Genomic DNA, 17,979 nt, shown 5'->3' with positions numbered 1-17,979 from the left:
CTGTTTTGAAGCCCGGAGTTTTGCTGTTAATGTATTTCTCTTTTGAACCAGACCAGAAGTGACCATATTTGGACGTGAGGGCGGAGCTGGAGAGGAAGGGTTAGCTAACGTTACTGCTAGCTTGGTTAGCAAGCTGCATCTGCAATCAAAGATAACTGTGATATTAGTTGAGATGCTAATGTTTGCTAGCACAAAAAAAGGCTTTAAACAAAAAATACTTAAATAAAAATTAACGGCTGACTCCTCTTAGTGTGTTTTACTGCAACAAATGCTCAACAAGACGTTTTTAAGGTCAACATAGTTGTCATTCCAAGGCAGCCACGCTCTAAAACATTCCCTATTTTCGTGTTGTTTTCTTCTCTAAATTGGACCATAATTTACTAAATGAATATCATGCGTTATTGAAGAAGACTCTAAACTACAACTGAGACAATAAAATTGTCAATTGTCAACAATCGTCTTTGATGTCTTGTTTTTGAATTGTAAAGAAAAGCTATAAATCACTGTAATCCCTTCTACCCGATTTACTTTCTGAATATACAGTACATATACAAATATATATACATACTGCAAACAATGCTTTATTGTAATAGTTAATATATGACCTAAAAAGCAAATAAATTCAGAAGGAATGCTTGTAATTTCTAAATATCCAGCTGAAAATCCTCACCAAATATCTATGGCCCCTTTCCTGAAAGAACTCATTATTTTGGGGTGAAAAGCAGATGAAGATGCTTTGTATGAAGAGAGAGGCCTTCAGCTCTCCTCTCTGCTGCAGGACTTCTGCAAACTCTCCTCTGTGTCTCCCAGGTGAAGGAACTCAAACACACAAACATGCATTTATGAGACTGTGCTGCAGACTCGGTGTGGCAACAGGCCAGACGACTGTCAGGAAAAGGATCTCCTAAGCACATAGAGGAACAATAATCAAATCCTGCTTCTGAGGCTCAAGCACCTTCCTTAAGTCAGAGTCAAACACGCTCCTCTGAGCTGAGTGTCAAGTCAAGTATCAGTTTAAGGCGTGCCCTAAATGCCCTCTGTGTAACATTAACCATAAATCAAACATTAATTACGTAAAGAAAAATATGATGGTCTTTTGGCACGCCAGGATCTAAAGGGCACTGACGCATGTCGGCTCACATGGGGCACCCGGTTGTCTCGGTCACACACTAAAAACTCAAACATGTCGGATTCTGTTTTGTTGGTCCACAGACGTATTGTTCTCTGTGTGTGTGTGTGTGTGTGTCCACGTCCACAGCTGCTTACACAGAGCATGTTGCCTGTCCTTCTCACACTTTATGAGACTATAAAGGAGACAGGATTTCTGAGCTTTGTACAAATCGGCCTTTCACAAATGTTACTTCAGTTCCAAGAAAACACTCATATTCTATTTATTTTTTCTTACACTTAAAATAATGCTGGGTTGTTTCGTGACTTTAAACACGTTGTTGGGTTGTTTGTGCTGGGTTACAGGGGATGTAAGGGGTTTCTTCCTGCCAAAACAGCTGGTTGGGTCACTTTGACCTGGGTTATTCATCTTCCTGCTTTAACCGGCTCGTTCTGGATCCTTCTCTCACAGCGGCTCAGACACAAGCTGGGCAGAATGAAATAATAGGTTAATATTCATATGTTATCTTTATTTTAATATGCTGTGGCTTTATTATTCAAGTGACTTTACTGTCTCACTGAACGATAACATCAGCTAACGTAAGTGAGCTAGTTAGCGAGCTGGATAGCATGCTAGTTAGCAAGCTAGTTTTCCCTCCATTATCCTAGCTGCTTTAGGCTTTACCTCCTCTGGTTCCCTCTGCCTCTCTGCCCTCTGTGCCTCCATCTCTGTTACAGTTCCATATTAATGTCCTTTGATTTATCGTTTAAAGTTATTTTTATACAGTTTCTTTGAAACCGGGACCTGGGTAGCTAATTTTGTTCCCTTTCGTGTACAACCATGACAATAAAAGTCCTTGACTCCTTGAAAATGATTCCTTGAATGGTAAAGATGAAAACAAAGCTCCAAGCTTTCGCAGGTTCAAAATGACTTTTACAACTCAAACAGGGGAGACAGACGACTCCTGGTAAATATGAGTTTGCTTATAATAAAAGACTTTTGAATATATCTTACTGTAAAACAAAAAAACGTTTTTCTCTACAGGATTATTTAAATGGAAGGCCCTGCTATTATAATTTAAAACTGTACTTTTCACAACTGAGAGAAAATTGCTTTCATTTCCACAAATTACAAATGTCTTTTTCTGAAGTCGCTTGTCGAGTGTTTGGGATGAGATTGAGATTGCCCTCATACACAAAATATGTGACATTAAATTGCCTCCATAATAAAGTGTGAAAGTGAAAAACAGGATGTCAGGAGAGGACGCGCGGCGGCGGCAGATTCTCTTGCTGTTTGCTTTGAGATTTCCCATCAGTGACCTCTCCAATAAAAAGTGACCTCGTGAGGTTTATGGTTGTTGACCTATTTAACAGCTTGTGTGTGTAACGTGTAATGTAAGACGACCTGTTTCTTTCCATGTGGTTTTTTAAAGACACAGTTTATTTTGTGTTAGCGTTTGCTTCACTCCTTCCTTTCAACAGACAAATAAATGTGACATTTCCAGACAACACCGACTTTTATTCACTAAACTTTCAACTTTATAACATTAAATACATAAAAAATTAAAGTGCTTCACTATAAAAAGGGTACAGCTACAGTTCTGTACAATAACATAGTCTCCTAAATAATTAAATAAGGGGAACCTTTGTGTTACACTTTGAGGGAACTGAGGGGTAAGTCAGGTCGTATCTAAAGTTGCCCAAGAAAAAATCAAAACCAGCAGTAAAGGATTCTATTAAAAAGACATTAAAGCTCCACTATTGTCCAGAAAAACTATTAAAACATATCAGTGAGACACACTGGTGATGTTCCCTCACTATGAAAACATGAGCGCTGTAGTTTTTCCACACATACATCGTCCTGTTGTCTAAAAATAGTCCCTATAAATACTCTATTCACTGAATACTGGACATAAATGTGCATCTGTTGGTAAAATACATTTTCCAAATCAACTTCAATCTAGGGAGTGACTTTTAGTTGATACTGAAAGTAAGAACATTTACACATATACATGGTGACTGTCCATAACTGTGTCTTGGGGAAGGGACAAAAAAAATTGAGGTGTTTCATTTGATGCTAAATGAATATTCGACCCTGCAAGACGAGTCATCAGTGTTTTTTACAGACCAGATACTGGTGTGTAGGTGACAATCAGTGCAAGACATATTTGATTAAAATGCCCCCAAGTGGCCAAAAATAACACATACTGCAGCTTTAAGTGATGTTTGCTAAAAACTACAAAGCCCAGGGGTTAGAGTAAATTACTTCACTCCTTTAAATTAATGAAATCTATATTTTTGACCTGTTTTTAACAATGAATGACTACTGTGGTAAAGCTGAGAGCTAGAGGCAGGGTAGGTAGGTTGGAAAGTATCGTAAAATAGATGCTTTAGTGTTGGTTTTGATGTTTTTTTGGCAAGAAAATAAAAGGAAAATAACGCCAGGCTTATCCTTTAAGATGGGTCGACTTCAATAGAGTTTTTAACACAGGGTTTGTAGTGGTCACTTTCTCTGCTAACCTAAAAAGAGTGACAAGGTTTTCACTAAAACACAGTGATCTATATACAAGGCATGTGACTTACAAAACAAGCAAATATATACATGTAAATGTTAGCTGAGATACTGCCAGTTAATCAAATGCTCTCCTGTGTCTAAGAAAAAACTTAACTTCAACACAAAACCACCAAAGAATCGTTTCCAGCACCTACACTTTGTTCGAAACCCCTATTTACAAACCAACACCTGAACCGTCTGTGGGAAACTGGTCCCATGAGGCATTCAGGGCACGTTCAGTACTTTACAGTCCCGGTCCATCAGAAGCAGACACAGCTAGTGCACTTTGGCCGGCTGACTCTATAACCAGGCGGGCTTAGCTGGACCTGCATCACGAGAGGATCACGTCTGTGGAGTGTAAAGAGGAGGTTTAGGCAGCGTTGAGTCCGTGCCACGCAGACACCACTTTCTCTGGGTGTGCCATCATGTCCTTCCACTGCTCCACTGCTTCAGGCACCGGGCTGTCGAATCCCAGCTGAATCTGCCAACACATCAGGAAGGCAACAGTTTCTCAGCTTGTTGTTTATAATCTACAATCATCTTTAAAAGGTGACTACAGAACACAACATGTCTTTGTATGGATATGAGGCCTGGAGAGTTCTTTTAAAACAGCCAGGAGGCTTTTTAGTTTGCTTTCGAAGTACTTCATCTGCTACTTTGTCGATAGCAGCTTCTAACAGCAGATTTAAAGAATTAAACATTAAAATATACAGTCAAAATACACTTTAATGTGCATATACACACTGATTTAATCTGTTTTACATGTTTTGATTTTGATTTTCAAGTGTTCATAAACAAAAAACTCCCGTAAGTAACCTGAAAAATCTAAATGTAAACTTCTTCATTGCAATGGAAACTTGTAAAGCTCCATCTAACGGTCATACAGTTGGTACAGTTTGATCGAAAACTTTAGAACAACTACTTAATGGACCTCGAGGTCAATGCTCTGTTAGCTGAAACTTCCATCAAACAGCAGCAATGACGGTACACTACAAGTATATTATAGTAAGCGGGTTGTTATATAGGAATGGAACCCCAGGACCATGATGCAAAGCAGTTAGAGCTGCCTCCATAGCAACGGTTAACTAATGTTTTCAGACATATAAAATGCTCTGCTTGAAATAATAAATTGTGTCTGATATGTTTTTTCTGCAAAATATGTTAAATTACCTTGTAAAAATCTTCTCCCTCATTAAAAATTCAAGAATCTGCATAGGCCCCGCCCACTATACAAGTTTCCAACCGCCCGCTCCGTCGCAAAAACAAAACACGTCTCTGCCATCGTTTAGTGGCAACTCGTTGAAACTTAGCTCGCTTGAAATGTAGTAATTAATAATAGTCATGTTAACGTGAGTAGTCAGCAGTGAGTTTGCAAAAATTATGATGACAGTTACAGCTGGCTTGCGCATCGCTGACGTGGTTGCCATAGGTTACACATAATGATATGCATAGCATCACCCCATCCATTAACGGGATTGGCTCCTTAGGTTTGTGACGTCTCAAACCTGCCAATTTGCCGGTGAACCGCGTGAATCAGCGCAGCACCTGATCGAGGTTTTCTGTCTCGTCACTGTCAGTCTGTTGACATTTTCTTTTCCATGCAGCGTCTGTAAACACCGCCGTATCCCGTACTGTGTTCTGTTTAATGTTTACTTCATGTCCGTTATAGCTTAAAGTTTTTGCGTCTTTAACCTTTATTGTTTCTCTCCGCTGTTTTCGTCTCTTTCCTTTTTTTTCCCTCTGTAAACGGATCAACGTCAAATGTACTGAGCTTCTTTCAGCGGATCGATATGTTCACAGTGAGAGTTACGGATTCGAGCCACATCCCTAGCAACGGTCTGTTCTTCATAGCAACGGTCAAAAGCAGACCTCAGAATTAACCATCAGAATTAAGTATTTAACACAGCCGTGTAATAAACAAACAATAATATATATGATGGAAAACCAGGTGTTGGAAAAACTCACCTGTCCGAGACACTGTTTCCTCCTGACTGAGCTGCGGCTGTAGAGTTTGACTGACAGCGAGCAGTCGTGGTCCAACGCAGCCAGGAGGAAGTGGAAAGTCTCCGCCCACCGACACTGACCCTTTGAGGCCTTTATAATGCGAGTCTTCTTCTTCATCACCACCCGCCCCAACTGGTGCATCTCTGCTTTGACGAAAAACGCTGCAGAGATGAAGGAGAAACAAACGGGACTGGGGTCACTCTTTTGTTTGAAATTCAAATTACATTTAAGTCTATTTCAGGTGATAAGTACCTTGTGTGAGCGGTGTGGAGGATGCTGGGAGGTTTTGGGCGGCAAGGACCTGGAGCTGGATGCGTCCGTTTACTGGCTGGAAGCAGGTGGTGAGATTGAGCTCAGCGTGGCACACCTGAAAAAAAGATGTTCAATTATATCTGGATTTTTTGCATTTAATGGTGTTACAATCAGATTCATCCAAATTCAGAGAGACTTTACATTTTCTTTTGGTAGTTTGTTTTCAGGATGTTATATTCCTGAGTATAAATAACGTCTTTAAATATAACAGGGTTATTAAGGGAACTACTAAGTAACCTACAGTGTCTCGCAGCCTCCTACTGAACGAAGACTTTTATAAACCCAATCGTCGACTGATTGTACAAGAATGACTTCACAACTTCCCCGAGGGACTAACCTTTGGAGGAACTAACTTTAGGTAGAAGGGTCTAAATTCCCCTAAAGGTTCCTGCCCGGGCGTTGGTAATTTCCAAAAGAACAAGAACTCTGGGAGTGGTTCTTGAACTGTGAGCATTCCTGATATTTCACTCTTTATTTCTAAGAGTCTTCTGCTTCAAACCGATGTTTGGTTTTTGGCCATAAGGCAAGGCCCTACTGAGCATTAACACTGAGGACAAAATCCAGAGGTCAACACCATCAAGTAAACACGTTGTCTGCAACGATGCATCATCGGAATTCAAGTTTCATCTAAACTGGACCAGTACTTTGGCAGCTACAGGCTTTCAGAGTTTGACATGTTGACCTTTAATCGCAGCTCTCTCGGTACAATCAGTGAAAAGTGTCAGGACAGCTGTTTGGTGTCATTTGGAGCTACACCAAAAGAGTTTGTGCTTTTAAAAACTTCAACACACTGACCTTTAATTATTGGCAAAAAGAGTATTTTTCAGAAGGGCCAGAGGATTGTACAAAGTACATCAAGCTGCTCAAGTTTTGACATACAACCAGCAGTCTGAGATGCCTAATCTTCTGACCTTTAAATACAGCGTATAATACAGTTATTTTTCTCAACAGCCGGAGTGTCCCTGCAACTTTGAGTAGTGATGAAATAATTTAACTTTAAAAGGAAATAATTGGTTGAATTTGAGTTTGTCCAATCCTTTGTTTTATGAATAAAACCTGCAAACCTAATGACATGAGCCTCAGCAGTAGCTTACAGTGTGCAACATAATAGCATGCTAACTTCAGCATTAGGCTCAAAGCACTGTGTTGTGACAGAGTCCTTAGTATGTGTAGACTCTTTTCTCATCTTGTTGAAGGTAATAATCTTGAAGTTTTTCTTTTAATAAATGTCTGTTAAGTCTCTATCTATCGCCGAATGAGGTAACACAATGGTGACTGAGCCTATGGTCCACTGATGAAAGACTTTGCATTTGCAGTATATAGTATTAATATGGACTGGGTGTCTGTGGCGACTTTTGCCGGAAAAAATCCCAAGCGGCGCCCAGTTAGTGACGCGTTTTCCATCAGCCAGCAGGGGTTGGTCTGCCAGAGAGGGTAGGCGGAGCTAAGCGGCTGCTTTTCCGCTCTCTGCAAGTGTTGCGAGTAAACAGTAATCTACTATGGCTGAACAAACAAAGAAAAGATGGATGACAACTTAAAAAATAAGTGAAAATCCAAAGAAAAAGAAACAAACTCGACGCTCAGAGTTACAACCGGAGCCGACCATGGACGTCACACATGCAGCACTGTCTGACAAGCTAATGGCTTAACTCTCACTTACAGCTGTAAAGTAGCCTAGCCTTGTGTTTATGCTAAGTAGCAAATGTTAGCAAGCTTTTAAGCATAATCATTGTAAGTGTGTTAGCGCTGCTTTGGCTAAGTGTAGCCTCACAGCGCTGCTAGCTTGGCTGTAAACTCTTCGTCTTGTTGAGCCGCCCTGCTTCTTTTCAGAACATTGCTGATATTTCTCTTGTTCAATGTTTCCAAAAGTGCAGCTGTCTTGACTCTTAAGAGCCTCAACTGAGTGACAGTGATTTGGACAATTTGTGCCTTTTGTGTCCACCAGATGGGTAAAGTCTCTCGCTGAATGAAACCGCCCCTCAGAGAAGCTAAAGATAATTCACTGTCTGATCGGCTAAGTGCAGTAACAGTTCACATTCACTTTCACTGGCCAGACATGCATCCATTTATCAACAAAACCACTCAAATGGTTTGAGGTTTGACCTACTTTCCACGTGTTACATTTCCAGAATCAGCACTCTGCTTTCTCTCACGTAAAAAGCCTGTTTCCCAATTCGCCTCCATAATGAATCCTGTTTCTCTTTTCCCTGTGATTATGCAACAACGTTAGGCCTGACTCAGTGTTGTATTACCCTGTGAGGGCCAAAAGTACCGAACATGTCAGTTGGCAACAATGCATCATGGAGACGGTTTTATGAGGCACACACAGTGCTCCGTTCTTATTTACTGTGCACATACAGAGAGCGATAAAAGCTGGCAGCAAACAGAGGAAACAGATTAAGCTGTGAAAGTCTGGGATATTCCCACAATGTAGTTTTTCCTTTTGGACGTGAGAGCTGGACAGCAGGTAAAACAACATCACTGAATTGTTTGAACCGAGAGCACACACGGTCCATTTGTGAGGAGCCATTATGAAAATGTGCACCAGACAGAGCACAGACTGGAGATCTGAACTACACAGGAACACAAGCAGGCTTCCTGTGCCTGAAACACTTGAACTGAACACTCACGGAGGATTTGGAGCGAGGGCTGAGGTCGAGCCACTGTTCCATCTCCTGAGCGCCGAGCTGTCGTAGAGAGAGGACGCACTCCGCCACCGTACGCTTCCTGTTACTGTGCGTCTGCAGCCGCAGCACCAAAGCGCTGCAACGCAACTGCTGGAGACGCAGCGCGAACACAAAGGTCTCCATGAAGGACACATCCTACAGAGCAGGAGGAGACAGTGAAAAAGCTCATTCAGGAATCATACATTTCAATTACTCGTGAGGTTTTGGACAGGGCCCCTCGGCCTTACCGGAGAGTACTCCTTGATCGAGCTCTTGAACTGTATCGGTTTGGGGACGGTGATGATTCCTTTAAATCCAATCTTTTGTTGTTCCATTCCATCTGGAGGAAGGTTGAGTTCTGAACACTGATAACAAACGTGGAAGAAGAACGTTTCAGTCGATATATAATCATATATTACTCTTTGATTAGTCATTTATTAATAACTCAGTAACTAATAGATCAATATAACTAAGGCTGAGCCCAGACACCCTTAAGAGGAAACTCATTTCGGCTGCGATCTCATTCTTCCTGTCACTACCCAAAGCTCATGACCACAGGTGAGGGCTGGAACGTAGATGCACTGGTCAATCAAAAGCTTTGCCTTCAGGCCCAGCTCCCGCTTTACCATGACGGTCCGGTACAACGCCTGCATTACGGCTGATGCTGCACATCTTTTCATGTCACAGACAATATTTAAATGTTGGGATATAATCATGAAACTCTTGCTGGAATTCCGGCAAGGATCCTTTGATCTCAGCCATTTGGTGTAAGGGTAATAGGGTGTAATAAAAGTCTTAAGTCTTTGCCTCATCTTGATGTGCAAATAAAATCAAACATGTTTAATTTTATTGGGAGTTTTTAGTCTTGGCTTGTGCATACACTGAAGTTCAAAGACATGCACACAGTCAACAGCCAATAGGAGCGCTCTCCAGCAACGAAGAGGAAGCAGCAAACCAGGTAGATAGTAAACACAGAGGGGTCGCCGTGTCCTCACTGACTGCGGTTCTGTAGTTGGAAGCGTGTCTTATTTTTAGGACAGATTCTCAGCACAGCAGTTTGTTTCAGTGAACTGGTAAAAGTTTAAATTGGGGAGTAAGGCAATGCTATGCTAGCGGCCTCCTAGCATGTAATGCTAGCCCTGCTAATTTTACAGCCTCACTCAACAAAGATAAGAGAAACTACAGTACAAACAAGAGCAGCTGTGGCTAAAAGCTGCGTCTGTTTCTGCCCCATTGTTTGTTTTTCTTCTTCACCAGGAGCATGATGGGAAATAATCTGAACAGTAAGCTAGTTGTAGATTTGTAAATAGTGACCCTGCAAGATTCACAGTCAAAATCTTGTTGTCTGTGACTAAAATGTCTTCAGATGTGAGGGGGAGTCAGACTAGTCCTCTAGTGTATGGTAGGCATTAAAACTGTAAACAAAGATTGAATGTACAATAACTCTCTACCTGTTTTCTTTTGCATGAAAGCACCAATAAGGACAGTTCTGTTTTTCAAATCGAAAAGCAACCTTTCCCTCCGGAGTGTCCGAGCACTGAGAGTTAAAAGAGCACTGAGGGTCTCTGACAGAGTCCTGTGTTCTGGACACACAGAGGCTCCATTGAGAAATGCTGCAGGGGAGCACAATGGAGCCTGTTGTGTTCTCATGCTCGCCTCTCCTCTCAGAGTGTAACCTTACCTGGACCAGAGTGATCCACACCTGCTCCAGAGACTCCTGGTAGCTCAGCTGGACGCACACCTTCCCCAGCTCGCGCTCGTCCCCAGACAGGGTGATGGAGTCTGTAACATTCGAGCGAGACAACAGCCAGGAATAAATCATTGGTTATAATATAGATATGAGCTGATACTGTCGTTATATGAGGTTGTTGATGAGTGTTAAACGCTGACAATTAAATATACGTTATGCTTTCGCCCCAAATTTGATCAATAATCTAAGATATATGTATTTAAACATATATTTTATCTCATTAAAACAAAGCTCCTTCTCTTAATGGAACAATTTGATCCTTATGTAAGAAGGCTTAACTCTGAAGCTCAATGATGAACTGTAGTGAAAATATTTACTGGTTACTGTGTCTGCCCTTTTTTATTGCACAGTGCAGAAAGATCCTAATCAGACTTCAGTCGTGATTGGTCAGCACACAGAGGACGGAGGAACACAGAGGTTCATACTAACAGAACGTTTGTAAGTTAAGTGTTTGTGTGAGACAAGGCTGCAGACAAGGCTGTCTGTAAGTTACCTAAGCTGCTTTCAATGGAGCCAAACCTGTTGGAGGACGTGGTGCTGAGGACACTGGAGAGCGAGTCGAAGTGCTGCAGGTGAAATCAAGCAGACATAGAGATAGTCAGAACAGCATGACAGTAAAATAATGATCAGGTTATCCGGCTTAAGGTGGCTGCACACAGTGTGCACCAACGGTTTGTGTTTGTCGGATGAAGTTGTTGGAGTTTGACGTGTCCAGTCAGGTTTGATGGGTCTGAGAGTGTGTTCCCTTGCCTATACTCGCGTTGTCAAGTTGGTCGGCGTTTGTCTGGCCAGTGTGCAGCCACCTTTAAATAAGAAAAAGCAGGCTGTCCTGTCAGCTGATGTCTGGGCAGTGTGGGGCTGAAAGCTGGTTTTCCAGAGGTGTACCCGGTTTAGCCAGCAGCTAGCGATAAGGACTTCCAGCCAAGACTTCCTTCCCCGTGTGCTGCATTGTTTACAGTACAGTCAGCAGCTCGAGATGTGACCGTGTGTTCAGATCAAAGTGAAGTGAAATTCTCCCTCCAGATACGTCTGCTAAATAAACGCTGTCATCTCTCGGTTCGTCCCATCCCCCGGAGGAGCGCCCGTTCATCTGTCTGTGCTGAGTCTCAGTCTCACTGTAAACAGTAAGTTACACAGAGGCTGCACTCTGGCTTACTTCAGCGGGATGAAGCCCAAACAGAAACAGATTTTCTTGTGATCGACTTTAATTAACGGCTCTTCAGTTTGCTGAAATAACAACATCATGATGCAGATTAGGAACAACATGAAGCTTTGTCAGGTCTGTCCTCAAGAGGAGAAGAAAACTACTTTGACATGAGACGTTTGTTGAACGGAGGGCAGAGGCATCATTTCTGATGCATTCATGGAATGAGGAAGAAAAGATTTGATCCAATCCAGCGTTAATCTGATCAGATTAACTTTGAACAACCGGGCCCTGAGGTCCATGATTTGTGCAACATACCATCCCAACTCCTCCATTAGATGCTGGGATATTTAACGTTTAAGAATCCTTGTGGAAAAAGTCACGTTGATCGGTTTGATCCTCTGCGAACAACGAATGTCCGTACAAAAAGTCATAGCCCTGTATCAAGTGATTGTTTAGATATTCCTGGATTAAAGTCGTGTCCTTAAATCAGCCACAACACTTTGAACACATCAGCTCTCAGTGCTTCTTACGTCTTTACCTGCAGTGTAATTTACTGGAAACTCGGGTTAATGTGTTTACTGTTAGTTCTATTGCCAAGGCGCTGAGCCTTTCATGCTTTCATTACCTACTACTGTTTGCTCATAATGTTGGCAGGATAAACATTTGAGCTAATTGAACTTTAATTGTAGTCTGACTGCGTGTTGCCCTGGATATTAAAGACATAAACAGAGGGAAAAGGGAAGAGAAACTGTTCTGTTGGGTCCAAACACACTAACATGATGTTTAAATGTTGCTCAGACCTTTTGATTAGTTATAGTTAGGTTTATCAAGGTGTTGGGCAAGATTAACTGGCTTTAACACACCCTCAGCCATGTTCAGTAAGAAGGATCTTCTAGATGCAGACGACACCACATCCTTTATAACACAAAGAAAAACGCCCAACTTGACCATTGTTTTCCTTTTGGTTTCACTGATTAAACACTGTTCAGTCCGAGATAATCCACCTCTGAATCATAGCACACAGAGATGCATTAGGGGACAACCACAAAACTGAAGGAATAAGTGCTGAAGCTTAAACTAATCTCCAGAGACTTTATAATTCATCCGTATTAGAGCCCGACCGATCAATCGTCAACAGATTATATCGGCCGATATTCGCACCTTGCAGATATATCAGTATCGGCGTAAATTTCCTCTGATATTAAATATTTGCGGGAAAAGCCATTGCACCTTCTGACAAACAGAGGACGTAGTTTCAACTACATCAATATGAGAGCCAAGCACTTAGTTTTGTTATCAAAATACAGCTGAAGTCAAGAAATGAAGAAACAGCCTTCTCACTCATGGTTAAACTATAAACCGCTGCTTCTACCCTCTGCGCATCTAAACTGCGCAGACGGGATCCCGTGTGTACAGTCTGGCTCTCAGTTAGTTTTGAGTTCGATAGTGACGAAGGTACAGGAGCTCTATTGTCTGCTAGTTTCACAGCGGTTACACCCTAAACAACAAGCTTACACGTCTACACCTCCGTACAACACCGCAGGAAGATTCAAGGTTTTGTGTTAATAAGCCATCGTTGCGCTGCTGCCAGGTGTGTGCATCTGTCTACTCCGCCCTCAGCACACCTGCAGCTCCTTACAGCAGTGAGACACGCGCGCGCGCGGACTGTTCTCATTCACAGAACGGCAAATGAAGACGTTTTGTGAAGTCCCTTTCACGTCTTATAAAGATGTTAAAGTTACGATGTTACGGTGTTACAGACAGACAGAGCAGAGAGACAGCCATGTCACCGTGATGCTACATGTTGGTTGAGTCCCGACCTGTTCCTGACTGTTGGCTGAGCTCCAGACCTCTGCCCCGCGACAGACAGTCCATAGATCGTCCAAAATGCCCCAAACAGAGCAGAATAATAAGTATAGAAACACAGACGAAGGGCAGATCCTCTGCAGATACAGACACCAGCTCACACTTCTCCTGGATTATGATGTTGATTAAGAGGGAATATTTAATACAGAAAATCCTGCTCATCTAACAGTATCAGTCTGTCAAATGAGCTGGTCTGTGCTTAATGACTTATCTTCAAAACAAGAAAATCATGTTTCGTTCCTACTTTTGTGTGTTTTTGTGTTATACTTCTATTTAATTTGATATTTTATTTTAGTGCTTTTTAAGCTGCTACAGAAACACTATTTTATTTTAATTTTGTATGTCATGCAAATGTGACGATAACTTCAGATTTGGAATTTTAATATTTTAATTTCAGATAAATTTTGAAAATATGTGAATACATCGGCCGATATATATCGATATCTGAATTTTTTACTCCTTAATATCGGAATCGGAATCGGCATCGGCCCCAAAAATCCAATATCGGTCGGGCTCTAATCCGTATTCATGATACCTTTCAGATCAATTTGAGGAGGACTTAAAATCTTACCTCCGTCTTTCCCTTTCTGTAACAAATGTAGGCTTTGTTTGGGATGAGGGTTGACTTTGGTGTTATTTTGAAGACTTAAAGAATATATACAGAGCCCCAGACTGGACCTAAAGTAGTCATAAAAAAATTATCAATAGAATAAAAGAATTTCTAGTTTGAGGAAATAACCTGATTCGCGTTGTTGCCTAGAGAAGATCAAAAGCGTCTGTTTGTTCATTATCGGGCTACAGCCAGCAGCCGGTTAGCTTAGCTTAACACGTCGTACCGTGTTTGTTTATGTGTGTTATAATATCGTACCGGTGGAGATGAAAGGAAGGTATAGTGCCATTTTAACGCTTAGAATTGTCTTTGTTTTTTAAGAATCAATATAAATGAGCTTTAAGAGATGCTGGTATCCAGACGTTGTTACGTGTGGTCAGAGCCAGGGCTTGTAGTTTCCCCCTGTTTCAAGTCTTTTTGCTAAGCTAAGCTAACAGGCTGCTGGCTGCAGCTTCAACATTGGTGAATCGACTGTCGGCAAGAAAGCAAATTAGCAATTAGCAAAATGTTGGCCTATTCCTTTTAATAAGATATATTTAATCGTGTTTGTGTTTCCTGTTCTTGCAGTGACATTTCTAATTTGTCCTGTCACTGCTTTATGTCACATTTTGGCCTCCATAGACAGATGTTATTCTATCAAAGGTGGAACAAATACTTAATGAATCGCAAGTATCTTTCTCGTTAATCTCAAAGGTGTCATTAAAGATCGGCTCAATGAATCCAGCTGCACAAATTGACTTCCCTTTTTTCACCCCCCTAATTACAATACCAGTCTGTGAGGCTGGTTTGCAAAGTTCCACTAAGGACAGTGAAAACTGTAAAACTATTTTTAGTTGACACAGGGTGAGAAAGCTCTGTGTGGGTACAGGTAGAGAGCAGCCTCACCTGCATGTGAGTCTGAGGGCTGGAGAGATCGAGCATGGAGCTGCTCAGACGCTGGTCACCGCCCGGCCTCAGATTCCAACCTGGAAGAAAAACAGAACGTTTATTTGGTTTGATGAAGTTCTGAGATTCATGATTCCGTTGTACAGTCGGTCTTTAGGAGTTTGTTATTGATCTGATACCTTTTCTTATTCATGTTTTTAAATCACTTTGTTTCTACGTCCTCAGATAAAACTGAAGTTGGGGCTAACAGTTAAATAGCTGTTATGTAATGAATATGCAGAATTATTTGGATTCAAATCTTGAGGGAAGCATGGATGAAGTTTCTGATGCCGTGTTACAGCCGTGTTTTGCTACCTGGACTCTGGGGACTGGAGCTTCTGTTCTTCAGCGTGTCTCTGCGGGTGGAGCCGGGGGACATGTACTCAGCCATCTGACCCCGGTGGAGGCTCGACTCGGGGCTGTTGCTGAAGAGACTGGAGCCCAGCAGCTCTGCCTTCCTCTCTGCATACGTGCAGCGGGCTGAACCTGCAGACGGGGAGCAGGGCTGGAGGTCAGAGTGTGCTTACCTGACCACAGAGCTCTTTTCAGTCATTAACTAAAAGATTAGCTATTTAGAAACAGGATATCCTGGTTCTCTTACTCTGCTGTGTAATCAGAGGTCAGTTCATACCTCAGTAACTCCTGAGCTGATTTTAATGAAACTCTGTGAGTCCTTCGTGCAGGCTGGAGCTCGGGTTGTTTTGGGTGGAGTAAATTGTGTCACCTTAACCTTTACCTTAACCTAACTCTAATGTGTGTTGAGGCAATATTAAATCATCGTCATCCCACCCTGTTTAAACTGTGTCACTGGGGGAACTTAAGGACTGTCTACGATACAATAATAAAATGTCATAATTACGTAGTCAGTTATGTAAATAAGTTCTGGTCTAACGAGGGTACAGTTGATGTCTAAATGCAGCGCTAAACTCTATTTTCAAGCTGCAGCCTTTGGAAGGGAAACATGAGGCCAACACAAACTGCAGTTCGATAAATGGCCAGTTGAGGCTCGCTCCAAAAGTGAGTCGGTCTCCATAGACACCCATGTTAAAATATCCTGCGTTAAAGCAGAGGTCAATATATCTTTATAGACTCGCACAGTTTGGGTTTTAGCTTAAATTGATACATAATAAAGCAGTTGCTTTAAAGTGATAATGATAACACAATGGTGACCAACTGATGAATTTGCAGTATAACAGACAAGCTGTCTGGTGCGACATTCAAGAAGAAAATCACAAGCGGCGCCCAGTTGGTGACGCATTCTCCATCAGCCAGCAGTGGTTGGTCTGCCAGAGAGGGTAGGCGGAGCTAAGCGGCTGCTTTTCCGCTCTCTGCAAGTGTTGCGAGTAAACAGTAATCTACTATGGCTGAACAAACAAAGAAAAGATGGATGACTACAGATACAACTTCAACAAGAAGTGAAAATCCTAAGAAGAAGAAACAAACTCGACGCTCAGATGAAGCAAACAGTCTGAAAAGGAAAGCGACCGTCAGCCAGGAAAATCAAGAGTTACAACCGGAGCCAACCGTGGACGTCTGGTGAAACTGGGAAGTGTCCTCCCGCAATTGCCTTATATCGGCTTTAGGTGGCGCCCAAGAGAACGAAACTGAAATCTTCGAGATTGTCAGTTTAAGTCACACGTGGGTGCCGTAAATTAAGGGTCCATTTAGAGCAGAGAAGGCTTTAGTGGGCGGCTATTTCAATACGTACATCAAATTTAGAATTGTAGATTCATCAAACCAAGGTAGCGCTCGCCTTAGCAAACATTTTGTAACCCCTCGCTCCTCTCTAGCTCCAAACATGGCACCAAAACAACAACATGGTGCAACAAAAATGCCAAACTTTCAACTTCCAAGTAGTCCACAAACTAATGAGTTATATAACAGCTGTGTAATCGTCTTTGCACCGATGAGAACATGTGTGATTTTTCTTCTCTGAATCACCAGAGGAACACCGAAAAAGACACACATAACAATAGCAGCCCTTTCAGCTCCTCATGCCTTAAGCTCAGGTCACACCCTCAAAGTCCAGTCGCTTGTGGAGCCATGATGTCGCGTACGAAGCATCAAATAAGCCAAAAGTCAAATATCATTTATGGAAAAAGAAATTAAATGCTGTGTGTTCAGATGATGAAGAGGACCGGCATTATTTACCAACCCAACCTTTAAATCAACACTGACATCTAAGACAGGTTTTTACAATGCTGCTCGCCACAGTCTGACGGCGAGGTTATGTTAATTATTTTAATCCCCAAAGCTCTTAAAGATACACAACATCTGTTCATGCAAACAAAGGCAGAACAGCCAGCGGAGGGTCACTTTCTTGTACGTACTCTGCGGCCCCGCCTGCATGCTCGGGAAGCGGGAGCCTCTGGGTTGGACGTACGAGGCCTTAAAGGTCGGCAGGACAAACGGCACCTCTCTGCCATCGGGGGGCAGCTTGGACAGGAGGTAATCCTCTGTGACGCCCATCCTCCCTTCTTCTGGCTCCCACCCTAATGCTGCGTCTTTGTTCGGAGGCATCCTCAGAGTGATCACTTGAAAGAAGAACAGATCAAACCATCAGAAACACTGAGTGCAAGACGTCTGACATGCAGCTGTGCAGGATGTCAGTGTTACCTTGGGTCTCCTGCTCCTTCTGCTTCGTGAAGTTTTTGCAGCAGTCTTTGAGGCACTCCATGGCTGCAACTGCAAATATGTCAACGTTAGGTGAGTCAGTGTTACAAGTTACAGTTTGCACAGCAAACAGTGACGCAAGCAGGGCCGGAACACTTTCTGAGTTGATGAAACTCCCAGTATCCTAATTTGTGATGATACCCACAAATTTGTAACTTCTTTATCCAAAACTTTAGTTACAGCACACTTTCACATTAAATAATCCATAAATTATGTTGTTATGTAGGTTATTGCAGCTCAATAATCTGACGTTATATAGAACTCCAGAATTTGGTGAAATGCCTCCGCCTCCTCTCTCCCCCATTTGATCACAAAAGCTTTCAACAAAGAGTTCAACAAATCCCCCAAATTTGCTGCAGCCCCTTC

At 42.2% G+C, this 17,979-nt stretch overlaps 1 protein-coding gene across 1 annotated transcript; it reads right to left on the bottom strand.

The window, feature by feature from the left end:
* Positions 1–4,031: 4,031 nt before the first annotated feature.
* Positions 4,032–17,617, bottom strand: LOC138591756 (tandem C2 domains nuclear protein). Its single transcript, XM_069662443.1, has 12 exons — positions 17,557–17,617; positions 17,271–17,474; positions 15,256–15,426; positions 14,902–14,981; positions 13,166–13,171; positions 10,887–10,959; positions 10,325–10,425; positions 8,892–9,008; positions 8,608–8,799; positions 5,918–6,032; positions 5,627–5,826; positions 4,032–4,142 (listed from the first exon to the last, which is right to left on the bottom strand). Exons 1-12 carry the CDS (start codon positions 17,615–17,617, stop codon positions 4,032–4,034), a joined length of 1,431 nt encoding a protein of 476 aa, XP_069518544.1.
* Between the last annotated feature and the right edge of the window lie 362 nt (positions 17,618–17,979).

The sequence above is a fragment of the Semicossyphus pulcher genome, unplaced genomic scaffold (assembly GCF_022749685.1).
Source record: "Semicossyphus pulcher isolate SPU_LCO1_2020_fin unplaced genomic scaffold, fSemPul1.0.p SCAF_14, whole genome shotgun sequence".
NCBI lineage: Eukaryota > Metazoa > Chordata > Actinopteri > Labriformes > Labridae > Semicossyphus > Semicossyphus pulcher.
Note: the sequence above shows the minus strand (reverse complement) of the source record. Positions and strands in the feature narration are given on the sequence as shown.